Source organism: Chlamydotis macqueenii, chromosome 3 (assembly GCF_036417535.1).
Source record: "Chlamydotis macqueenii isolate bChlMac1 chromosome 3, bChlMac1.mat, whole genome shotgun sequence".
Taxonomy (NCBI): domain Eukaryota; kingdom Metazoa; phylum Chordata; class Aves; order Otidiformes; family Otididae; genus Chlamydotis; species Chlamydotis macqueenii.
In genome coordinates, this window is record NC_141558.1 from 60,361,025 (window position 1) to 60,380,651 (window position 19,627).

General features: G+C 35.4%; 1 protein-coding gene across 8 annotated transcripts in view; it reads right to left on the reverse strand.

Annotated features, from left to right (window-relative positions):
- Positions 1-19,627, reverse strand: part of MED23 (mediator complex subunit 23) — a 42,873-nt gene that overhangs the window by 14,014 nt on the left and 9,232 nt on the right. For 7 of the 8 annotated variants that reach the window (XR_015257985.1, XM_086743312.1, XM_086743318.1 and 4 more), the window contains 12 exons: positions 18,258-18,370; positions 16,935-17,030; positions 16,339-16,356; positions 9,484-9,684; positions 7,930-8,073; positions 6,292-6,437; positions 5,500-5,745; positions 5,169-5,311; positions 4,430-4,604; positions 2,570-2,733; positions 1,307-1,431; positions 624-829 (listed from right to left, as the gene is read on the reverse strand). Coding sequence is in view for 7 of the 8 variants with exons in the window: in XM_086743312.1 (XP_086599438.1) it covers positions 624-829; positions 1,307-1,431; positions 2,570-2,733; positions 4,430-4,604; positions 5,169-5,311; positions 5,500-5,745; positions 6,292-6,437; positions 7,930-8,073; positions 9,484-9,684; positions 16,339-16,356; positions 16,935-17,030; positions 18,258-18,370 (1,777 nt within the window). In the remaining variant the exon portion in view is untranslated. The remainder of the gene's footprint in view (positions 1-623; positions 830-1,306; positions 1,432-2,569; positions 2,734-4,429; positions 4,605-5,168; positions 5,312-5,499; positions 5,746-6,291; positions 6,438-7,929; positions 8,074-9,483; positions 9,685-16,338; positions 16,357-16,934; positions 17,031-18,257; positions 18,371-19,627) is intronic. The other variant, XM_086743315.1, reaches the window with a different exon arrangement.

Here is a 19,627-nt window from a genome sequence, read left to right on the forward strand (position 1 = left end):
TCCAAAGCCTGGATACTAAGCAGAAGAAATGAAGGCTTCAAGTTCACTAATTCTTTTGTACAGTATTCTGCCCAGAATCCATGCTTTAGTTATGCATTTTCAGTTATACACCTCTTAGAACAATCTTCCGCAACTTAATTTTCCTGCATTATGTGTTTTAATATAGCCATAGCATTAGAACATTGGTATTTCCTCACCACACAGAAGAGTAACACGTGATATCATATATATACTACTACTTCTACAATACTTTTCATCTTAATCCAACATTTGTTTTTTAAAATAAATAATTGGTCTTTATTCATGTATAAAGCCTAAGTAAATAAATGCTTTATATTTTCTGTTTAATCTTTCAGATTCCCTGCAACACTGCCATTACAAGTAAACTGCTTAATTCAAACACCTCTCATCCTTGCATCTTACCAGGAAGAATATGCATTGCAGAATTAAACACTGCACAACTATTACGATAAGCTTGCTAATATCTAGCTCCACTCCTTTATTCCATGCTCTGAATTAATAAAAAAAAAGTACAAATCAAGCTGTTAATGCACAAGGCCTACGTCCTCAGAACTGAGAGTGTTGCTGTAATAACTTTGAAATAGCACATCTTTTAAGCTTACCTGTAGCCAATTTGATTAATATGATCAGTATCTAACAACATCTTCCATAGGAGACAAAGGAAAAGTGGCGATGAACCTTGCATAGAAAAGCGTGTGATTATATCATTCTCATTGGTCATAGACTTCCACTTCCGGTATTCTTCTTCCACATTCTTCTTCAAGTTAAAACGACTTTCCTGAGGTACATTATTCTGCTTGAAGAATACCTGAAATCAAGTAGGCTTTTCTGTGACCGAGAGCTTTGAATAAAACATCTGAACAGGCCAATTTTTGCCTGAGTTAGCACCTTACGAGTTCCTGCTTCCTACACTACAAACCTGCTAGGCAGGGTTGCTGCTTCACCATAACACCACAGTGTCTGTTTTGTCACTAACAAAGCTACACGGCAAACTGCCTCAAGAAAAAAGGCTTCTTCAAATTTTATTTTTAATTTTTAGGAGATCTGATTTACCTTCTACCAGAAGTACCAGTTGGCCAAATGGGGCCTTAAAATACTCCAGGAAAAGCTAAAGCATTTCTGAGGAAACAGCAATATTACGATCATGCTGCATTCTTTAGGGACTTGAGATTAATGTAGTCTGGATAGGAGAAGAATCTCAACAACTAGCAAAAGGCAAGGGATGTTGTTACAAAGTAAATTATCTGTATTTACAATTATAAAATCATCAGTTTTAAACTATTACCTGTAGAGGAGCTGGAAAACAGCTTAGTGTATGTGATGCCCAGTTATGTGGAGTAAAACTCATGATAGTCTGCAATATATCCTTGCACCAAGTTCCCTGAATTGAATCAGAGCCTGTGAAAAAGTCTAGAAAATGGATTAATGATATTAGAATTTCACAGAAAAAAACACTTCTTACTGGTATTCTTTTTGTAGTTACATGCATCAAGGCTTTCCTAATTCAATAGGGTTTCCTTTCTAGCCAACTTCCTCCACCTCCTTTCTTTGAATCTTATTTACTCTATAGAACAAGCTGGATATTATTTTTTGTATGTTATTGACAATAACAAAACTATTTTTAAATTTTGAGATATAAATAAAGCAATTATGAATTTCAGATTTTATACTTAATTTCCCATAATGACAGCAAGACAAGCTTTTGCTGATTAACTGATCAGACAAAAAAAAACATCGAGGAAGATAATGATGATGAAATTGCCAGACTCAATTTTATATTGCTTTTAAAAGGCTGCTCAGCACTACCTTTCCCAATTAAGTTTTAGAAATAAAACACAAGGCTCACCACCCCCCCAATCCCAGTGTTGATTTAACATTAAAGGTTGAGAAAAGGTTAAAAAATGAAAAATCTAACAAAAAGACGCCCTTTTCCTTTCAAATCACCTCCACTAGTTTTCGTGAAATCAGTTGTTCTAACTTTCCAGTGAGTCTCCAGACTAGAACCATAAAAAAGGAGGCAGCAAAAACATCCCCCTCAAAGCTAACAAAAGCCTCACCCATGTCGTTGCACATTGTTAAAACATTAAAATACACACTGAAAGCTTCCTCCTATCCCTTCTCCAAGAAAGCAAACCCCAACCACACACTACTTTTTCTTAAAGATAAGCTGTAGAGGGAGTGGCTTCCACATGAGCAACATACTTGCTGTGAACATTCCATGTTTTTTTTTTAAATTGCATGTATCAATAATCAATCTAAACATTTAAAATACTCAAACTGAAAATAAGACAGTAAAAAAAATTAGTCACACTGTATCTCTGTATAAATATAACTTTCAAACAATGTCTGATTTCACTACTGCTTCAGTAATAGCTTTTTGCCTAAAAATAACTAGATGGAAATTAAAACTGTACTTTTTTCAGAACCAGAAGTGTATGGAATGTGTCTTATGACTGGGTCATTCCCAGGATATTCTCTAAACAATATTTTACAGAAATGGCTTGACTACAGCCTTCACTTAAGTGTTATCTCATAGTATTACTATTACCTGTCACGTGTGTTGCCCTTGCTAGAGTTAAGATCAAAGCTCTGTTGAGTTCTTCTGATTCTGCTGAAAGAACTGTTTTCGGATCACTGAGGAATCGTGTAAACTGTGGTTGGACTTCTGAGCTGCCCAAAGCTGTGATTAGCCTTAGAGCAGTACTCTCAACACTGAAAATGGGAAACAGTCCAGTTAGCAAATAACGTTTATACTGCTGCTTCTAAGATTAAAAAAACCCTCTATTTTTACTCCATTTTCTGCTTCAAATAATACAAAAACATTTGTTTTGAAAGCAATGTTCTTAATGTTTTGGAAAAGTTTGCTTTTTCCATTGTTTCCTAATCTTGTTATTAACTATGTAATATTAACTACTTAAGTACTTTATTTTCAAATAAAGTTCTCAAAAGTTTTTTTAGTGAAAATTCCAGGCAGAGTCCCTGAAAAAGAGCCTCAATTCTCTCCAATTTAGAGCTCCTCCCTTTTGTTATCTTTTGAACATCTTTGTCTAAACAAGGATACATAGATGCAAAATATATGCAAAACTAGAATAAAAAGCCATGAATAATGCACGGAAAGTTTCAAAGATAACTATCACCTTGAAGCAGACAGCACTAAATTGTCCTTATTAGAGAAATGAGGAAGTATTGCTTTTGATTAAAAGCACTTTATCTTCCCGTGCTCTAGTTGGAAGTGCTTTTCACACCAGGTAGTCTGAAGTCATTTAAAAGACTTTCATAACATTGTGTCTTTGAAATGCCAAAGCCATAGGTTAGTTTACTCCAACGCAGTTGCATGCAGTGCTTATCAAAAGTTACTGATTAGCATCCATATTTGACAGACTAAGATGACAAAACAAGAGTTGGGTTAATAAAAAGAGCAAGACCTTGAATTTAAGGCGAAACTTGTCTTTACTTTTTCTCTTTATTCTTGATAAAAGATAAGCAACTGAGCAATTTGAATTTGGACTAAGAAATTAGTGTGTAATTAGACTTCCATAATATGAACTGATTATAATGAAGTTGCTTCGTCTCCCTCATGTGCCCTCACAAGAAATATTCTACTCTAAGAGTGAATGGACACTCTTTTCCCCAAATTTTGTACAACAAACCCCAGATTCTACAAACGTACTGATTCTCATACCCTTCAACTTTTTTAATACCAAATTAAACTCAAAGCTTTTCCCTAGAATTGTCTGCCTATCAACTCTAGAGCTTCTTTAACCAGCTTTTCCATCTTTCTTGTATGCAAATTAGCCATTGTTTTATATGTGGTTTATGCCGACATAAGACAGACACCATACAACAGAATGGACACTTTTTTCTCCACTCAGGTTCACATACAGACACCAGAGTTTTGTGCTAACTCCTTTACAGCTGCAGGATGAATGAGACTATTTTTGTGATCTGACTGAAAATTAACTTCACTAAAGAATTAAGTGGAACCAACTTAACTCTTGTAATGGAATCCTCTACAGCAGTAAGCCAGCATAGTTCCACTGGCAGACAAACCAACCACTGTGACTACAAGCAGCAGGCACTGCCCTTTATCTCCAGTGTGAGAAGCTCAAGAGTTGTCCGACACTTCCTGACATGACGGTTCTGGAGTGCGTTCCTGTGTTTTGACCTGTGACACTGCTACCTACCACGTCTTGCAAGAAGCTGCCTCATGCAACTCTGCAGAGTACTATACTAACAGCTAACCGTATTTCTGAAACATGACCTGCTGAGATACCACAAAACAATTTAGCCACACAACTAAGACTGGTAAGTACTTACGTCCCATTTAAAACATAGTTCTCATGCAGCTTTCAACACATGATGAACGAGGAATCTGAGAATACTGTTAAATGAGGTAACCAACACTCACCACAGATGAAGCTGGTTCTGATTAGTCTGTGGCACAGCAGCCAAGGAATGAAGATGGCTGAGCAGCTGGACTCTGTAATGAGGCTGGATGTGATGCATCCGATAGCTGAACATTTCCAGCAGGGTGTGCAAAATTCCCCATGCATGAGATCTGAACACAGTTGGCAGGAGCTGACCTTATGAAAAAGAGTTTGTAAAGTAAGTTTTTCAAGTGATTACACTTTAAAATACAACTACAGAGTACACTGTGGATAGATGGTTATATTTAGCTGCAAGTCAGATACACAATTTTTAAATCAAGCATCTCCAAAGAGTGCGTGCACAAGAGCTGTCTGAAGATGCTGTAAATGTGCAGAGCTCAATAGTCTTTCAAATTAATATATACAGCACGCATGCAAACTATTTCAATGAGTGCAATTAAGTATCATTTGCATCTAATTAAGTAACTTTGCTTACAATTTTCCATTAAGTGTATTTTTGTACAATGCAGTGTAACTACTGACCATACAAGTGATGGCATAAAGTGACAACAGCACACTCATCTGAATTTACTGCAGCACTAGGATAACTATTACAATCTCCTTTATATTAAAATAATATATACAGGTAATCAACATGCTGCATCATTAGATTTTCATTTTTACTATGGTCTCTAGTTGCCATTAAAAGAAAATGCTATTGAACAAAAGGAAAGGGGTGGGATGGGGAGGTGGGTAGGGGGGGAAGGTTTTCTTTCTTACTGATAAAGCCTTTGATGCCCAAGGACTCTATTTCCATATAAACCAACAGGCGGCTATAGGTTTCCACAAGAGCAGGAGCCAAGGCCAGACTAGATTTTGCATGAGCCAACTTAATTACCCTTGTAGCTATGCTGTGAATCAGACTGAGGAAAGAAAGAAAGAAAGTATTTTTCAATCAAAAACAAAGACTTCAGAGTTAAGAAGTTTATTAAATAAATAAACAGATCTATACATGTCATGTCCAGACACAGGAAAACTTTCCTGATAATAATTAGTTACACACAGATTTACAGGTTAAAAAAAAAAAAAAAAAAGCTACTGCATACTGTACCTCATTTTGGCATGAACTGTGAGTGAGTCCAAAAGGTTCATTGGCAAGGGGGTAATAGACCCTGAGGCCATGCAATTAGTCCCTGGAAGAGGTATCCTCATGCTGCCATTTCCATAAATAGTCTCTACTAGTACACCCATTGGCAAAGTGAAACACTCTGAATTGGTTGAATAAGCATTGCACAACAAGGCAATCTTGTAGTCATTCATCTGTAAGCTCTTATTTCTTAAACTCTGTTGCAAAAACCTGTGTGTTGAAGAAATTAAACATTATGTACAAAGAAACAAGCAAAAGAATACACATGCATTCCAGGATTACAGCCACAATATCTCCAGTAAAAAAATCCATTGTAAAAAATAATAGAAAAAAATCCCAAATATTACTACATCTAATGCCACAATTTCACTGTGTTACGCTTTTCCTTTATCAGAGAAACACCTCAGGACAAAAATACACTTTAAAAATCACCTTTCCAAACAAAATTTAACCCAACGTATGGCTTACCCACACTCTGCAAGCCACAGCACAGTAAAACAAAATAGTCAATTTGCTTTCAGATTCTCCACCAGTAAAAAAAAGATTTATTAATCTTAGATGTAATTCTGTTTATTTCTGTTAGCTGTATGATAACAGCATACTTTGACTTTGAGCTCTTTCTTAGTCCTGCTTCATTCCTTTGATAACCCTGACACAGCATCCCATCACACAATACATTCTGAATACAGACTTGGAGCTTCCTATTCCGTTATGTCTAGAGACAAATCAAAACATAACAAACCCCCCAAAACTCACTCATGGTGAAGATTAAGAGAATGAGGAATAGGAATCTGTAACTTGGAGTTGTCACTATGGGCCTTCCGATTCAGATGAATCCAAATACAGGTCATTGCAAAAGCATGAGTTGACTGGGGTTTGTTAATATCAGGTACAGGAATACACTAAAGAAAGAATACATGAATGTGACATATTGCATGTATCAATGCACAGAAAATCAACTTCGATAGCCAGCATTCACAAGGTTTTTTTTTCTGACTTGCAACACCATAAGGAACATTTTTAAAGAACAGATTATATTTCACCAAATTTTAAACCAAAAGCTCTGGAGGAGACCTGGACCTCAGTAATTACTCTGAAAAAAAACCAAAACAAACAAATAATCTAAGACCTCAGCAAATGGAAGTTCATGCTTAGAGTATACAAATCCAAGACATACGTGGTTACAAAAAAGTATATACTTTCACTCTCAGCCTCACACTTACATATTAGTCAGAAATGAGTTACAGTGTGCTTCCATAGTAGATACTCAGTGGTTCACCAATATTTTCTGAAAAATCCAACTTGTCTGGCATCATCATTACACTTAAAGATTACACACTTCCTACGAAAAGGAACAGATACACCCCAAAATTCAAAAGGTTTTGGCTACAGACTCAGGTACATCACTGCCACTGGAAAAGGCACTCTGGCTCTCCTCTTTTGCCAACATCCACATTCCTTCCCTTTGGTACAGTTACCAGTGCACAAGCACCACTGATAGCACAACTTAGCAGTAACCATAATCAAGGGGGCAGTAAGACAGATCCTCTTAAAAGCAACAGCTGTAGATAACGTTTAAACTGCTTGTGAAATTGAATCCTCAGACATGTCCTTGTCCCACAAACACTTTAAACAAGCGTAACTCAGAGCCCATCACTACAATTGAAGTAAACAGTCCCATCATTCTTCCCATCTTTTGTGCTAACAAAAGCAGTTGTGAATTCACAAAACAAATTGTACTAAAGAATTCCTGTGGGTCAAAACTAACTTAAGAGGATGAAAAATTGCTACATACCAGTTTGTTACACCACACATTCATGTTAACATATCTACTGACCCAAAATAGAAGGCACTATGATAACAGCAAGCAATCAGGACTTCATGCTGACAATGGTGGCATGATGGAAGTTTAAGAACTTCCCCTAACTCCCCCTTCCTCAGGAACCTTCATTCTAGAGGAAGGTACAAAGCATGACAAGCATTTGATTTGCTACTGCAGAGTGAATTATAAGTCTCATTCAGTTCTTTGCACCTGAAAGTGTCTTCCAGTGTTATTATTCTGTTACAGCCCAGATGTAACAATAAAATTCCATATTATTCCTTAATAGTATCCTCAGTACTTTAACTAACTTCTCAAAACATTAGTCAAATCAAAGTCAAGACAGAGATGAGTTAACAGCAGTCTTTTTAGCCTCTAAAAAACACTGCACAAATGTGGTTACTGGAAAAACATAGCTAGGAAATCCTGAAAGTTTTAATTTAATTATGAAACATCTCTCTCCAACTATGCAGCACACTGCTGTAACAGTGACTCAGGAAAGATAACAACATTGACATACGAAGGTCTCAAGTTGAATTAAAGATAAAACTTTTAATTTCAAAGAGAAGACTTACTTCTTTCTCAGGATACAAGAGGTCAAAAAGCTTCATAACTGGGAGGAAGTCAGCCAGTGCATTCTTCTGGATGCTTCCAGAGATGAACTGGAGTAGCACCCACATCAGATGGTCTCTTCCTTTAATTAGACCACGGCCTGCCAACTGTCAAAAACACTCAGTAACAGACAAATACTGCATGCAGAAGAAAAATCACTGCAAAGATTCCTATAAAAGTAGAATGGTAGACTAAAAGTTTCAGAGATTGGTAATTTTATAGCAGGACTTCGGTAGAAATGTACCCTGTGTTTTCAGAAAGACAGCAAATAGGAACATTAGTTGTAACACAGCAAGAGACTCTAGGAGAGCCACAACAATGAATGGTAAAATGTATTTAGCTCTTAAGGATCACTATTTTGAAAAATTAGTAACTCTAAAATATTGGACTTAAACTGTCATCTTGTAGCCCTGTAGCCAAGTACAGTATTTTCATTGCTAGCAGCAGGTCAAAGGTTTTAGATTAACTCTATCTATAAAGTCTCTGAAGAAGAACAACTTGAACCTGTCTGGATTTTTTTTTGTTTGTTACATAACTTCTTTATCTGTAACAGCAATTCTCTACTAGTTTGCTTTAGTTTTAGATTAGATCCGTGCAACTGTGTTGTATAGTGTCTATTGTTTCAATGGTTCATTAATACTAATTAAAGGAATGCAACCCTGGCAAAACTAACCTCAGGGATACCAAAGAGAGCTAAGAACTAGAATCCATCACAACTATAACATACACAGTAGATTTTGATGCAATATGGAACTGTGACAAACGAAGATGGAGTAATGTGTAGTGCATGCTAGAAACTTTACCTAAATAGCCACAAGCTAATTCCACAGTGAGGAGAAAGAACTCCTTTCTCACCACTGACGCCATACTTTCGTGCAGCAAACAACTTAGGATGTTGCTAACTTAATGTAACCCCTCCTTTCCTTTCTTATGGAGGATTGGCACCACCACCCTTAGAATCCAGAGAGGCACCAGAGAAAATGGTAAATACTGGGAAGTGTATCAGTTTTAATGGAATTATTATTACAAAGTAATAATAACTTTGGACTCTGATTGTTAATATCACTGTAATTGGACAAATGATCTTTGATTAGATTGGTTTGATTGGGTTCACTAGACAAACAAACTATAAATTCTTGCATCCATTTACATAGCATGTTTCCTTAGCTCACAAACTGAACAGGGTGATTGCTCTGTTTGAAGCTTTGTTGTAAACTGGATGCAACAGCACAGTACTCATACCTTCTCAATTATGTCAGTTTATATGCTTGTTCTAGTTACAAGCACATTTTGAACCAAGTATAATGCAACATTCTTGTACTTGAACACACTAGAAACAGACCTAGCACACAGAAACATAACTTGAGAATTTGACTTACTTCTACAGAGCACAATGATCAAAAATTTAATTCTTACACATAAGGTACTTCTTGAAGGGCTGAGTGACCTTTTTTATTTTAAATTTGCTTTGTTTTTAAAATCTTTCTTACCACATGGGAGCGATACAAACAATTTACCTTTTGATGGAGTGACAGGACCATATGAGGAAAACTTGCAAACTGAAAGAGCACAAAGAAAATGAGCTGGCTGGAGAGATGCTGCCACAGAAGCTGACTGGTTCCACCATCATCAAACTTCTCTTCAGTCTCAGATCGTTCCATGGCATACACCACAAGATCCACCAGCTGGTCCTCCAGCACAGGACAGCGCTGCTTGTGCTGTAAGGCAGAGATCAGATACAGTATTCCAAAAGCCTTGCCATTAACTGCAGAACTTGTTCAGTTGCAGTAACAGTACAGTATTTTGACAGAAGGCTGGGAAGCATGAAATGAAGTCTGAACTTAAGTTAAGGATAAGCCAGTATATTAAAGCTGCACTATGTTACAGGTCATGATGATTTTTACGTTTTATCACAAGTAATGTAATTCCCTACTCAGTTCCAAAACACAGATAATCTATTAACAAATAATACCCGGAGTTTTGTTTGTGTTTTTAACTAAATTAATGCAGAATGTTATTTCTCTGATCTTGCATTCATGGAAAACAAAGTCCATTCTTTTAACACACTGGTGGGGGTCCTTTTGTTTGTTTTGGAATTTATTGTTGGGTTTTTTTTTTTCCTTCTTTTTTTTGACCTTTTAGTCAATTTCAGAAGTAGGGATCATCATAAAGAAAGATAAATCAATTATACCACGACATCAAGAGGAAACATCCCAATACACAATATACGTGTTTAATGCTTATTCTCTTTTTCACTCTCATTTTGAGCTCACCTACAACCTACCACTAGCAGCAAAATTAACGTTTGGTAATACTCCTATAGTTAAGTGCTGTTCTACTGACACAGCACCACTTGGTACAAGACAAGATCAAAAAGACTTGAAAATTAGTCTGATAAAAGTGGTATCTTCTACATATTGTGACTAGAACATAAATTATATGTCATAGGTGATGAGCTCTTTAGAAGTTAATTTAGACTGCCATAATCTCCACAGTGAGCTATTCAAACGCAGAAATCGTTTAAAATACACTTTCCGTGATGACTTTTAATAATGATCAAGTAAAGAATGCTTTATGTATTCAGATACATATGTTAGTATAGATATATGTAACGCAGGCCCATTACCAGTGGTTTGGAACTCAGACTACAAATCTTAAATTTAAGACCATCAAGTATAATGCCACATATCACAAGTTTAGTGCAAATATCTTTTACTACCGTGCATTCACACAGTTACACCCATACAGAGTACTATTACTAAGGACAAAAAGCTACATGGAATTTAACTTCATTCCGACAGTGCTAGCGCTTCAGAAATAATCTAACCTCTGTTTGTCTCATTATAATCTCTATTCAGGAATGGTCACTTTTTTTTTCTAACACACCTGATGCCTGTAACATAATGCAGCCTTAAAGAAAACATTATTACTTCAATGATACAAAAGAAAAGGAACTGAGCTGCTCAAACACTAATAATGAAAATGCAGTATCCCTTTCTAGAGGCAAAAAGGTGTATGTAAAAAAAGTCTTAAAAGATTGCTCAAATACTCATAATACATTTTAGGGATGCCTCAGATGAATTCTTTGACTTACTAGCCAGGCAGCCTAAAAAAAATCCTTTTAATAAAAAATAAATAATAAAAGGAAAGAGAGATGCTGAAAGGAGATGCTTGTTCTACCTTCATCGATGGTAGTCTTTTGCCATGAGAAAAAAAAAAAGATTCTCTTCAATTAAAAAGAAAATGCAAGAATGGGAAAAGTTGACATAATACAGTGAACAGCATCCCCTGTTGCATGCTCTTCGCCAGCTCAAAACTGCAGAAAGCTCCAATTCTAGCTGTGCTTTCCTGAAGCATGCTTAACACAAACCTCTGACTAAAACAGAAAGCATCAATTACAGTTTCACCTTCTCTTCCAGTATGCAACGCCATTACCACAGATCATCCATGTTACAGGTTTACAGAGAGCAGTATTAAAACCACCAGTTGAGAATACTTCGGGGTTTTTGTGGTTGGTTCTTTTTCCCCCTCCCAAAGCAACTAATTATGAAGCAGAGCAGGGTGCAACAGACAACACTACAGACTAGTTTATAATCCAGCATGCAAAACTACTATGTACAGGGCTTGAAATTTAATAGTTTGCTAAGCACTGGGTTAATGTCCAAAAGCCTAATCATGTTAGGCTATATTAATTTAGAATAAAGTTATTCAAAGAATATAACAGGAAAATATTACTGTTAAAAAGAAAGCCAGAATTTCCAGTAGGAATTTTCACTGTTCTGAATAATTCTAAGATCAGGAAAAGTTTAGGATCCAGGAAATTAAAAAAAAAAAAAAAATTCACTCTTTTATTCTGAAAATCATACTTTTATTGCTTTAAGAACAATTTTCAGTAAGAAATATAGCAGTACTTCACATTCTATCTTCATTAATTTAATGTTCTGGCATTTTTTTTTTTTTTGTATTTTCAGGGGAATATACATTTCTGCACAAATTCTATAACTATAGTTTAGGAGCAGTCAGAAACAAAATACTGTGCTGCATAAGAACTTGCAGGACTGGGGCCTTGTTTTATCAATTGCTCATAACTGAAAGAACACCTCAGTATGTACTGAGATGAATAAAACACAGGTGAGAGATGATTCCCCTCACAGATAAGTAGGAATTCATGTTTTTATATGGCTTAAACAAAACAGAAACAAACAAACAAAAAAACCCCAAACTACTGTTTTGGATTATATATGGAAAAATATAGCATTCAAAATGAATACGCTTTTTTCCTAGAGAGAATATTATTGAAGTTTTGGTAATTTGGTTATATAAATACATACTCTCCATTTTGCCCTGAAAATAATATTTAAAGATCTGACAAATACATAATCTCACTGAAAACATTTTTAAACCATAAAGAAATACAGTGGGAAAGAAGCGCTACCATGACAACTCGATACTAAAATTTCTCAAGACCAGCCCTCTGATGGACTAGGGGTACTTTTTCAAGTGGATCAAAGCTTCAATAGGGCAATTTGGTTTGGGTTTGGGGTTTTTGTTGGGTTTTTTGGAGGCTTTTTTGGAGTTGGTTGGGGTTTGTTTCTTTTTTTCTGGGGGGCTGAGTAGCATTAAAAGTGTTCCCTAAAACAAAAGTATTTTTAGAAGTCAGTAAGGCTAGCTGCAAGCTATTGCCGTTTTCAAATATTTTAAGCAAACATTTAGGTCAACCGTATTTAATAAATATCTACACTTAAGAAATTGATTCAGAAAACCAAGCCACAGAGCTCAACACCTCTGCAAGAGTAAATAGTGTCTCCAAAAGTCCAATTAAAAAATGTTTACGTTAAATGCCTGAAGTAGTTAATACAAGACAGAACTATAGCCTCCCTCTCACTTCCATTTTCCAAAACTGTACGCTGTCAAGACACAAAACCTTAAAGCTTGTTGTTTATATTATGCCTGATGCTATTTCTACCAAGTTCGATGGGCATTCTCAAGTTTTCCTCATTAAAAAAATGGAGTAAGTTTCAACAAGGAAATTGCACAAGTGTTTTCTATCCACACTCTTACAATCAAAAATGTATTAAAAAAAAAATCACACCCCTTAATTTAAGTACTTTGCCATGTTAACACTATTAATACTGCATAGTAAGTTCCCAGCATCGACCTACTATATTTTAAAAATAAAAAGGAAAGGATAGTGAATTTTTGTATATTGCATTATGTCATTCCTTTCCCTTAATGATTCTGCTTATATAATGCATGGACAAACATGAAATAAACATCATCTTCCCCAAGCAAACTATCCTGGTTTGTAGCTAGGAGAGAATACAACTGCACATTCACCTGAAAAGAGTATGACATTGATCATTTCCTACTCAAAGCTGCAGATCACCACTGCTGGTTTAAAAGATGACCAGACAAATATACTATTTAAAGAGCAAAATCATTAATATAATAGCTGCTAATTAAAAGTTTGTATAACATTCCAGAAACACGACACCTGAAAATTACTTCCTCTTTCAAATATTTCCCAACCCAGAGAAATCAAACTTTAACAAAGTTTTTAATTGTTTAGAGGACTGTAATACAATCCTGACTGCAATTATGCAAGGAAAAGTGTCATTTTATTTTTTATGCAAGTCTGAGAGAAGGTAAAGATAAAAACCCAAATGTTCAAAGTTACTTCTTGTCCTTAAGACACTACTAAACTCAATTTTAAGAGCCAACTCTAGGATTCCTAAACTGAATCTTAGTTTGGCATCAGTGTACTGAGACACTTTGAACTGTTACCATTTTCCAAAAACCAGACTGTTACATACATCAACAAATTATTTAAAAGATAATTAAGTACTGGGAGTATCACCTCAGCCAACAGCAGAATATAAATTTACATGGAATCAGAGAATCACAGAATCATTTAGGTTGGAAAAGACCCTTAAGGTCATTGAGTCCAACCGTAAACCATGATAACATACATGACAAATACAGTTTAAAAATCTTTACTTCCTATAGACCAGTTCAAATAGGTATAAAAGAAAAGGTACTGTCCCACACAGAAGTACACAGTAGCAAAAAATAAAAGTCTCCAGACTCCAACAGAAGGAACATTTCAAAGTTCATATTATTACATCTGGACTTAAAGCCATATGCTTGATAAAGGTATTAGAAAACCTCATCCCATGACAAAATCCCACAGCAAAACTTAGAATTCTGAAAGGAACATATCAATCTATGAACATATCAAATTTTACCTTCATTTTTCTCTCTGCAAGGTTAACAGGACAGCTGGATTTGTACTTTTCTTTCACACAAGTCAGAGATGGCTTGAGTGAACAGTTTTCTAACACAGATCTGCTTAGTTAAGATTGAACCAGAAAATTTCATTGTTCATCTTCAAGAATATTTGAGAACTAGGACAAATTTGGCTGAACCGTACCTAGTTTGTGATGCCAAAAGATTCAAATGAAGGCTCCAATTCTGCAACTGGATCTGTGTAAATAGTTGACAGGGCATACAAGCAGCTTCACATAAATAATTAATGATCATAAATAAATAATGATCATTGCTTTGAGATATTTCTGCATTTATTTTCAAATAAACTTGGGACTATTTGCATTTCTAAGTGTCTTCTATTATGCTGACAATTCATTTCTGCAGGTTAGTTCAGTTCTAATAATAAAATACAAAATTATCAGCCATTTTACTGAAAGCATGAATACAGTTACACAACTTCTGAAAAGCATGCTATTTTTTGTCAGGTAGCTACATTAACAAATTCAACTACAACATGAAGTTAATCTGTACCTAAAAGTGAGTAAAATTTAAATGTTTTCCACAGTTTTAAATAGAGTATATTAATGTTTAAATGGAACATTATTTCCTGTTCTGCACCACTACACCACCCTACTCTATATTTATATTCTTGACTCACAAATTTCCAACAGCCCAAACATCTTTACGCTGGTGTAATTGTAGTAGCACAGCTATAGTTCACGTTCTGTCAGCATTTCCTTTATAAGCTACGTTCTTCAAGTTTGTTCCTTGGCCACAAAAGTCCATGTCAGGTTGAAACTTTGTGTAAGAATTCCTGTACTAATAAACAAATTTTAGGAAGTATAGGTCAATATATTTCGTTACTTCCTTTAAATTTTCTTCAATCACTTTTAGAGGACAGTAAAGTAGGAGTTTAAAACCAGCATTTTTAACATCAATATTTTTTGACCTGAAGGCACAGACCATCCATAGTTAGAAGAATAAAATGGGTTCAATATATTTTTTGTCTAGGTCTTGTATTCTTCACCAGCTACAAGGTGCACAAAGGAATAGTTTGATTTATTAACTGAATGTAGACACAGAAATAGACACAGAATACAAATATTACTCATTTCACTCTAAACCTAGCAGCTCGTTTCCAAGGTTTAACATTTCAGCTGCTTTAAGTCTCAAATACAAAAGATCATCATATCCAACACAGAGTACTGTTTGCCAAGATGTAGGAATCTGCACATTCAAAAATATTGTCCCAATCTAGAAGGAGCACTAGTGTATTTCACTTACAATAGGAAATATACACAAGGTTTCAGGATCATGTGAATTTTATAGTCAAGTTACAAATCTGAAAAAAGTTTCTTAAATGGAAACACTGACACAACCTTCACTATAGTATTGCAAACAGTAACGCTATTTTATAAATCTTAAACAATGTTTTTTAAAGTACGTGTGGAATCGATTATTGTAACAGGGGATCAACTGTAAATATAATACCCATAATTTCAAATTTCAAGCAGAATTCCACTTGGTTGATTTGCTCAAGCGTTTATTTATTTATTTAAACAAGTAGTCAAATTTTAAGGAACTACTTTTCACATGGTATTCTGCACTACCTTTCTTTCACCTAGCTTGGAGAATATTATAATTGCCTGTTGGGAGGTTTGTTAAAGAGGCTTCCTAATGATAAGAAAATTTCACTAGTAAAACTTTTTTTTTTTTTTTTTTTTTTTTAAAACAATGATGTATTTACAGCTTTGTAATTTTACAATCAAGTGCAGTGGATGCTTTTCCACTGGTATAAGGAAAGAAATTTTGAACCAAGAATCTCTCCTCATCTGAAAATTCCAGCAAAGTAAAAGTTCTTATGACTGGCAAGGGAAATGGTAGCAGTCCATTCCAATGAAAATTTTAGGACCAAAGGACCACTGACTGTCAGCTTTATGCTACATCTCATATCTCTAGACATCTGTAGTGAGAATTTGCCCTTGACTAACGGTCCTGCCAATTTCAAGCCCTGACCGTACATGTATTCTCTAACTGGAAATCAGTGGCTACAAAGCGGCCAGCGTATCGTTAGTCACAATACAACAGTAAGGTTGTGAACATACCTGAGCAATGTTCAAGGTCTAGAGCATTGGAGGATGGGCAGGACAAGACAGGACAGAACAAAAATAAAGGAAGAAAAAAAGAAAAGACAAAACAGTGACTATGAGGCCAGCCTCAAGGATCCCCACGTCAGACTAAGCCCTCCCATTCTAAGGTATAAAATGTAACAAAACTAAACCCAGCTTTTCACTATTCTAGTACTGTAACATGCCAATACAACAAAGTACAACAATACTTTAAAAACTAGTAACATAAACAATAACCATTTTTATTATTGCAGCTAGCAGTTTCCTACAGTCTGTCAAAGGTGTACTTGAGGCTGGCCTTATAGGAAAAAAAAGCAATGCAAAAAAAAAATCATATTTTAAATCTCTACTTTTCATTTAACATTCGTAAAGCAATATACAAATGATAGAAACAACAGTGTCCAATTAACCTAGTATGATCTCATAAAAAAATAAAAACAAAAAGTAAAAATAAAAAATTCACTCTCTGGACCTAAACTGTTTTGCTTAGTTAGCTATAGCAAAGAAAAGAGAAAAAGAATAGTGCAGATTCTATGCAGAATTAAATCACATGTTACAGCATAGTACAGTACCTGCTTGTTCAGACCTAGCATATTGCAGACCATATCCCTTGAATAAGGTTGTTCCAGCACATATCTCAACAAAGCAGTCTGCGGCTCAAACAGATCCTTAAAAAAAACCCAAAAAACAATCACATAGAAACACATATTGCCTCAAGATTATGTTTAATACTGAGTTTACATTTAACTGAGTTAAATAATGTAAGAATGAATGTTTAATTTATTCAGATATGTATTATCTGGCAAATCTTTTTGCTCTCTGATACCCAAAAGAAAGGAGGAAATAATCACAGCTCTTAAGGAGTGACAGATTTTATGAGGACCAAGTAAAAGAACATTCTTCATCCAATAAAATGATGGCACACTTTTTGAAACAGCCTTGAGACACTGGAAGACTGTCAAAAACTTGAAGGAAGACAACTGAGGAAGCACATGACCAAGACGCATAAAAATCATGAGCAGCGTAAAGAAAGCAGCTATGGAACAACTGCTCCCTGTATCTTCTAATAGCTGAATCACTTTAAAGAAAAATTTTATCTGAAGCTAGGTTCAAAACAAACAGAAGGAGTTGATTCCTCATGCAATATGAAATTGAAATGCAGAACTCCTTGTCAAAGGGATGTTAAGGATGCTAAAAGCTTACACAGGCTCAAGGGGAGACTGAACAAATATTTGGAAGAGGAAGGTTTACTAAATACACAGAAACTAAATCTGCCTCAAACACCCAAAATGACAATGGCTGTAGAGAGTGAACACTACCTATGTCATTAGATATACTATCACTATATCTTTTCTTAGACACCTGGGATACAGGGAATGGCACGCTGGACAATGTGAATTTTTGTCCTGATCCTCTATAGTTTTAAAATTCTTTCAGGACACCACTATGTCACATGCAGAGTTTCGAGTTTAAATAAGCTAAGTCATATTTAAGTTTGAATTGTAAAATTATCTTTCCTATGGAATAACAAAGAGCACAGAAAAGAAGAAATTGCCTTCCCATTCTCTTTCATCTCCCTACTACTAAACTAATTTTCCAATCAATTCTCTGCTCTCACTTGCTTTCTCATACACACACATCCACAAAGCATGTTAAATATCTCATGTTCCTCAGCATCCTGGTCAGCATTTATACCACACACTACTTTAAAGGCCCTCTGTGTATAGCTTGAAATCATTGAACTATATAACAGTGAAAACATCTACAGTTTCAACGTTAGCCTAGCTGGAACAATTGGATATTCACAGCTGAAATTCTCCCCCGCCCCCCCCCAATGATACAAAAGCTTTGTATTTATTGAATATAACATGATTGAGAAGCTTAGTAAGGCATACCTTATCATACGGTAAGAGACCTTTCAAAGGAAAGCGAAGGGTTGTAGGATCCAGCTTCCAAGAGTTACACATGGCACCCGAGTTATTTACCACAGGAAGAAGACTACAGCGACCTACATGCAATGAAACATAAACTCTACAGTGAAACTGGTCTACCATTTAATCATTCTGATGCAAAAACTGGCCTCAGCCACTTTTATGCTGTCCTTAAATTTCCATGGTTTAAAATTTTTTACAACAGGATTGCTTCAGGCTGATTGTACTTTTCTAACTAATTCTCAACTAATAAAAATATTTAAGGAGTAAAATCCCCATTTGTTCAGATTGAGTACCCCGAAAATAAAAGTATTTGCAAATATTAATCTAAAAGTACCCTTTTAGGTTACCAGAAGACTGCTGCTCCATTGCCATTGCTTGACCTAGGGATTTAATTTTGGTACACTGACCCTTTCCACAAAGAAAATGGTATTACTAATCTAAGTATACCATCTAGTCTTTCAATTTTCCTTCATTCACCCTGTAAGACAGACTGTGGGCAGGATTCTGTTCAGTAAACTAGTCAAATACAAGCATCTGTACTCCAGTTACAGTCAATGGAGACCTAGTCAATTCAGTCAGTGTAGGCCAATGTGATTCAGCTGATCACATGCGAAGAGCTTTTTAAATGCAGACTTGTTACTCAGTATAGATTAGACACTTGGGATTTATTTCAGTTGCTTAAACATACGCATCTGAGCTGAGATGCTAGCGCATCTGTATATGAGCATTTAAATTCAGGTGCCTCACCTTTGACCTAAATCTCACTATCAGTTCAAATTCCATGACTTCTATTGTCCAGACTGGCCGTATTACTATCAGATAAAATAAGAAGTAAATAAATATTTCTTTCTTCCTTTAACCGTACCTACACAGGTCACTGACAAGACTTGTAAAAATTTATGTGTGATCCCTGCAAGTCATATGGAAAAAAAGTATGCCACACTTACAATAGAAAAATAACTACATGCTTCTGATACAAAAAATGGTTTGGAGCATTATAGATGAATTTACATTCTTAATCTCTCCACTGAAGAAGTTCAGTTGCATAAACTTTGCTCAGATCTAAGATATAATGCAGCTACTATTAAGCTACTTAATTCTCAAAGCAAATAAAAGACATTTTTATCTTTTTGAAGAAGAAAAAAAAATGCAACAGGCAACACGATTAAAATAGCCAAATTTTAATCTTCAGATTTCTATTGAAACATTTCTTTCTAATGAAGGTGAGTTTTCCCTGCACAGAGGAGGAGATCCAGTACTCATCTGAGCTAGGAAATGTTCACACAGAAGCCTGCAACAATAGCAATAAGGCTGAGCACCTACAAAAGCTC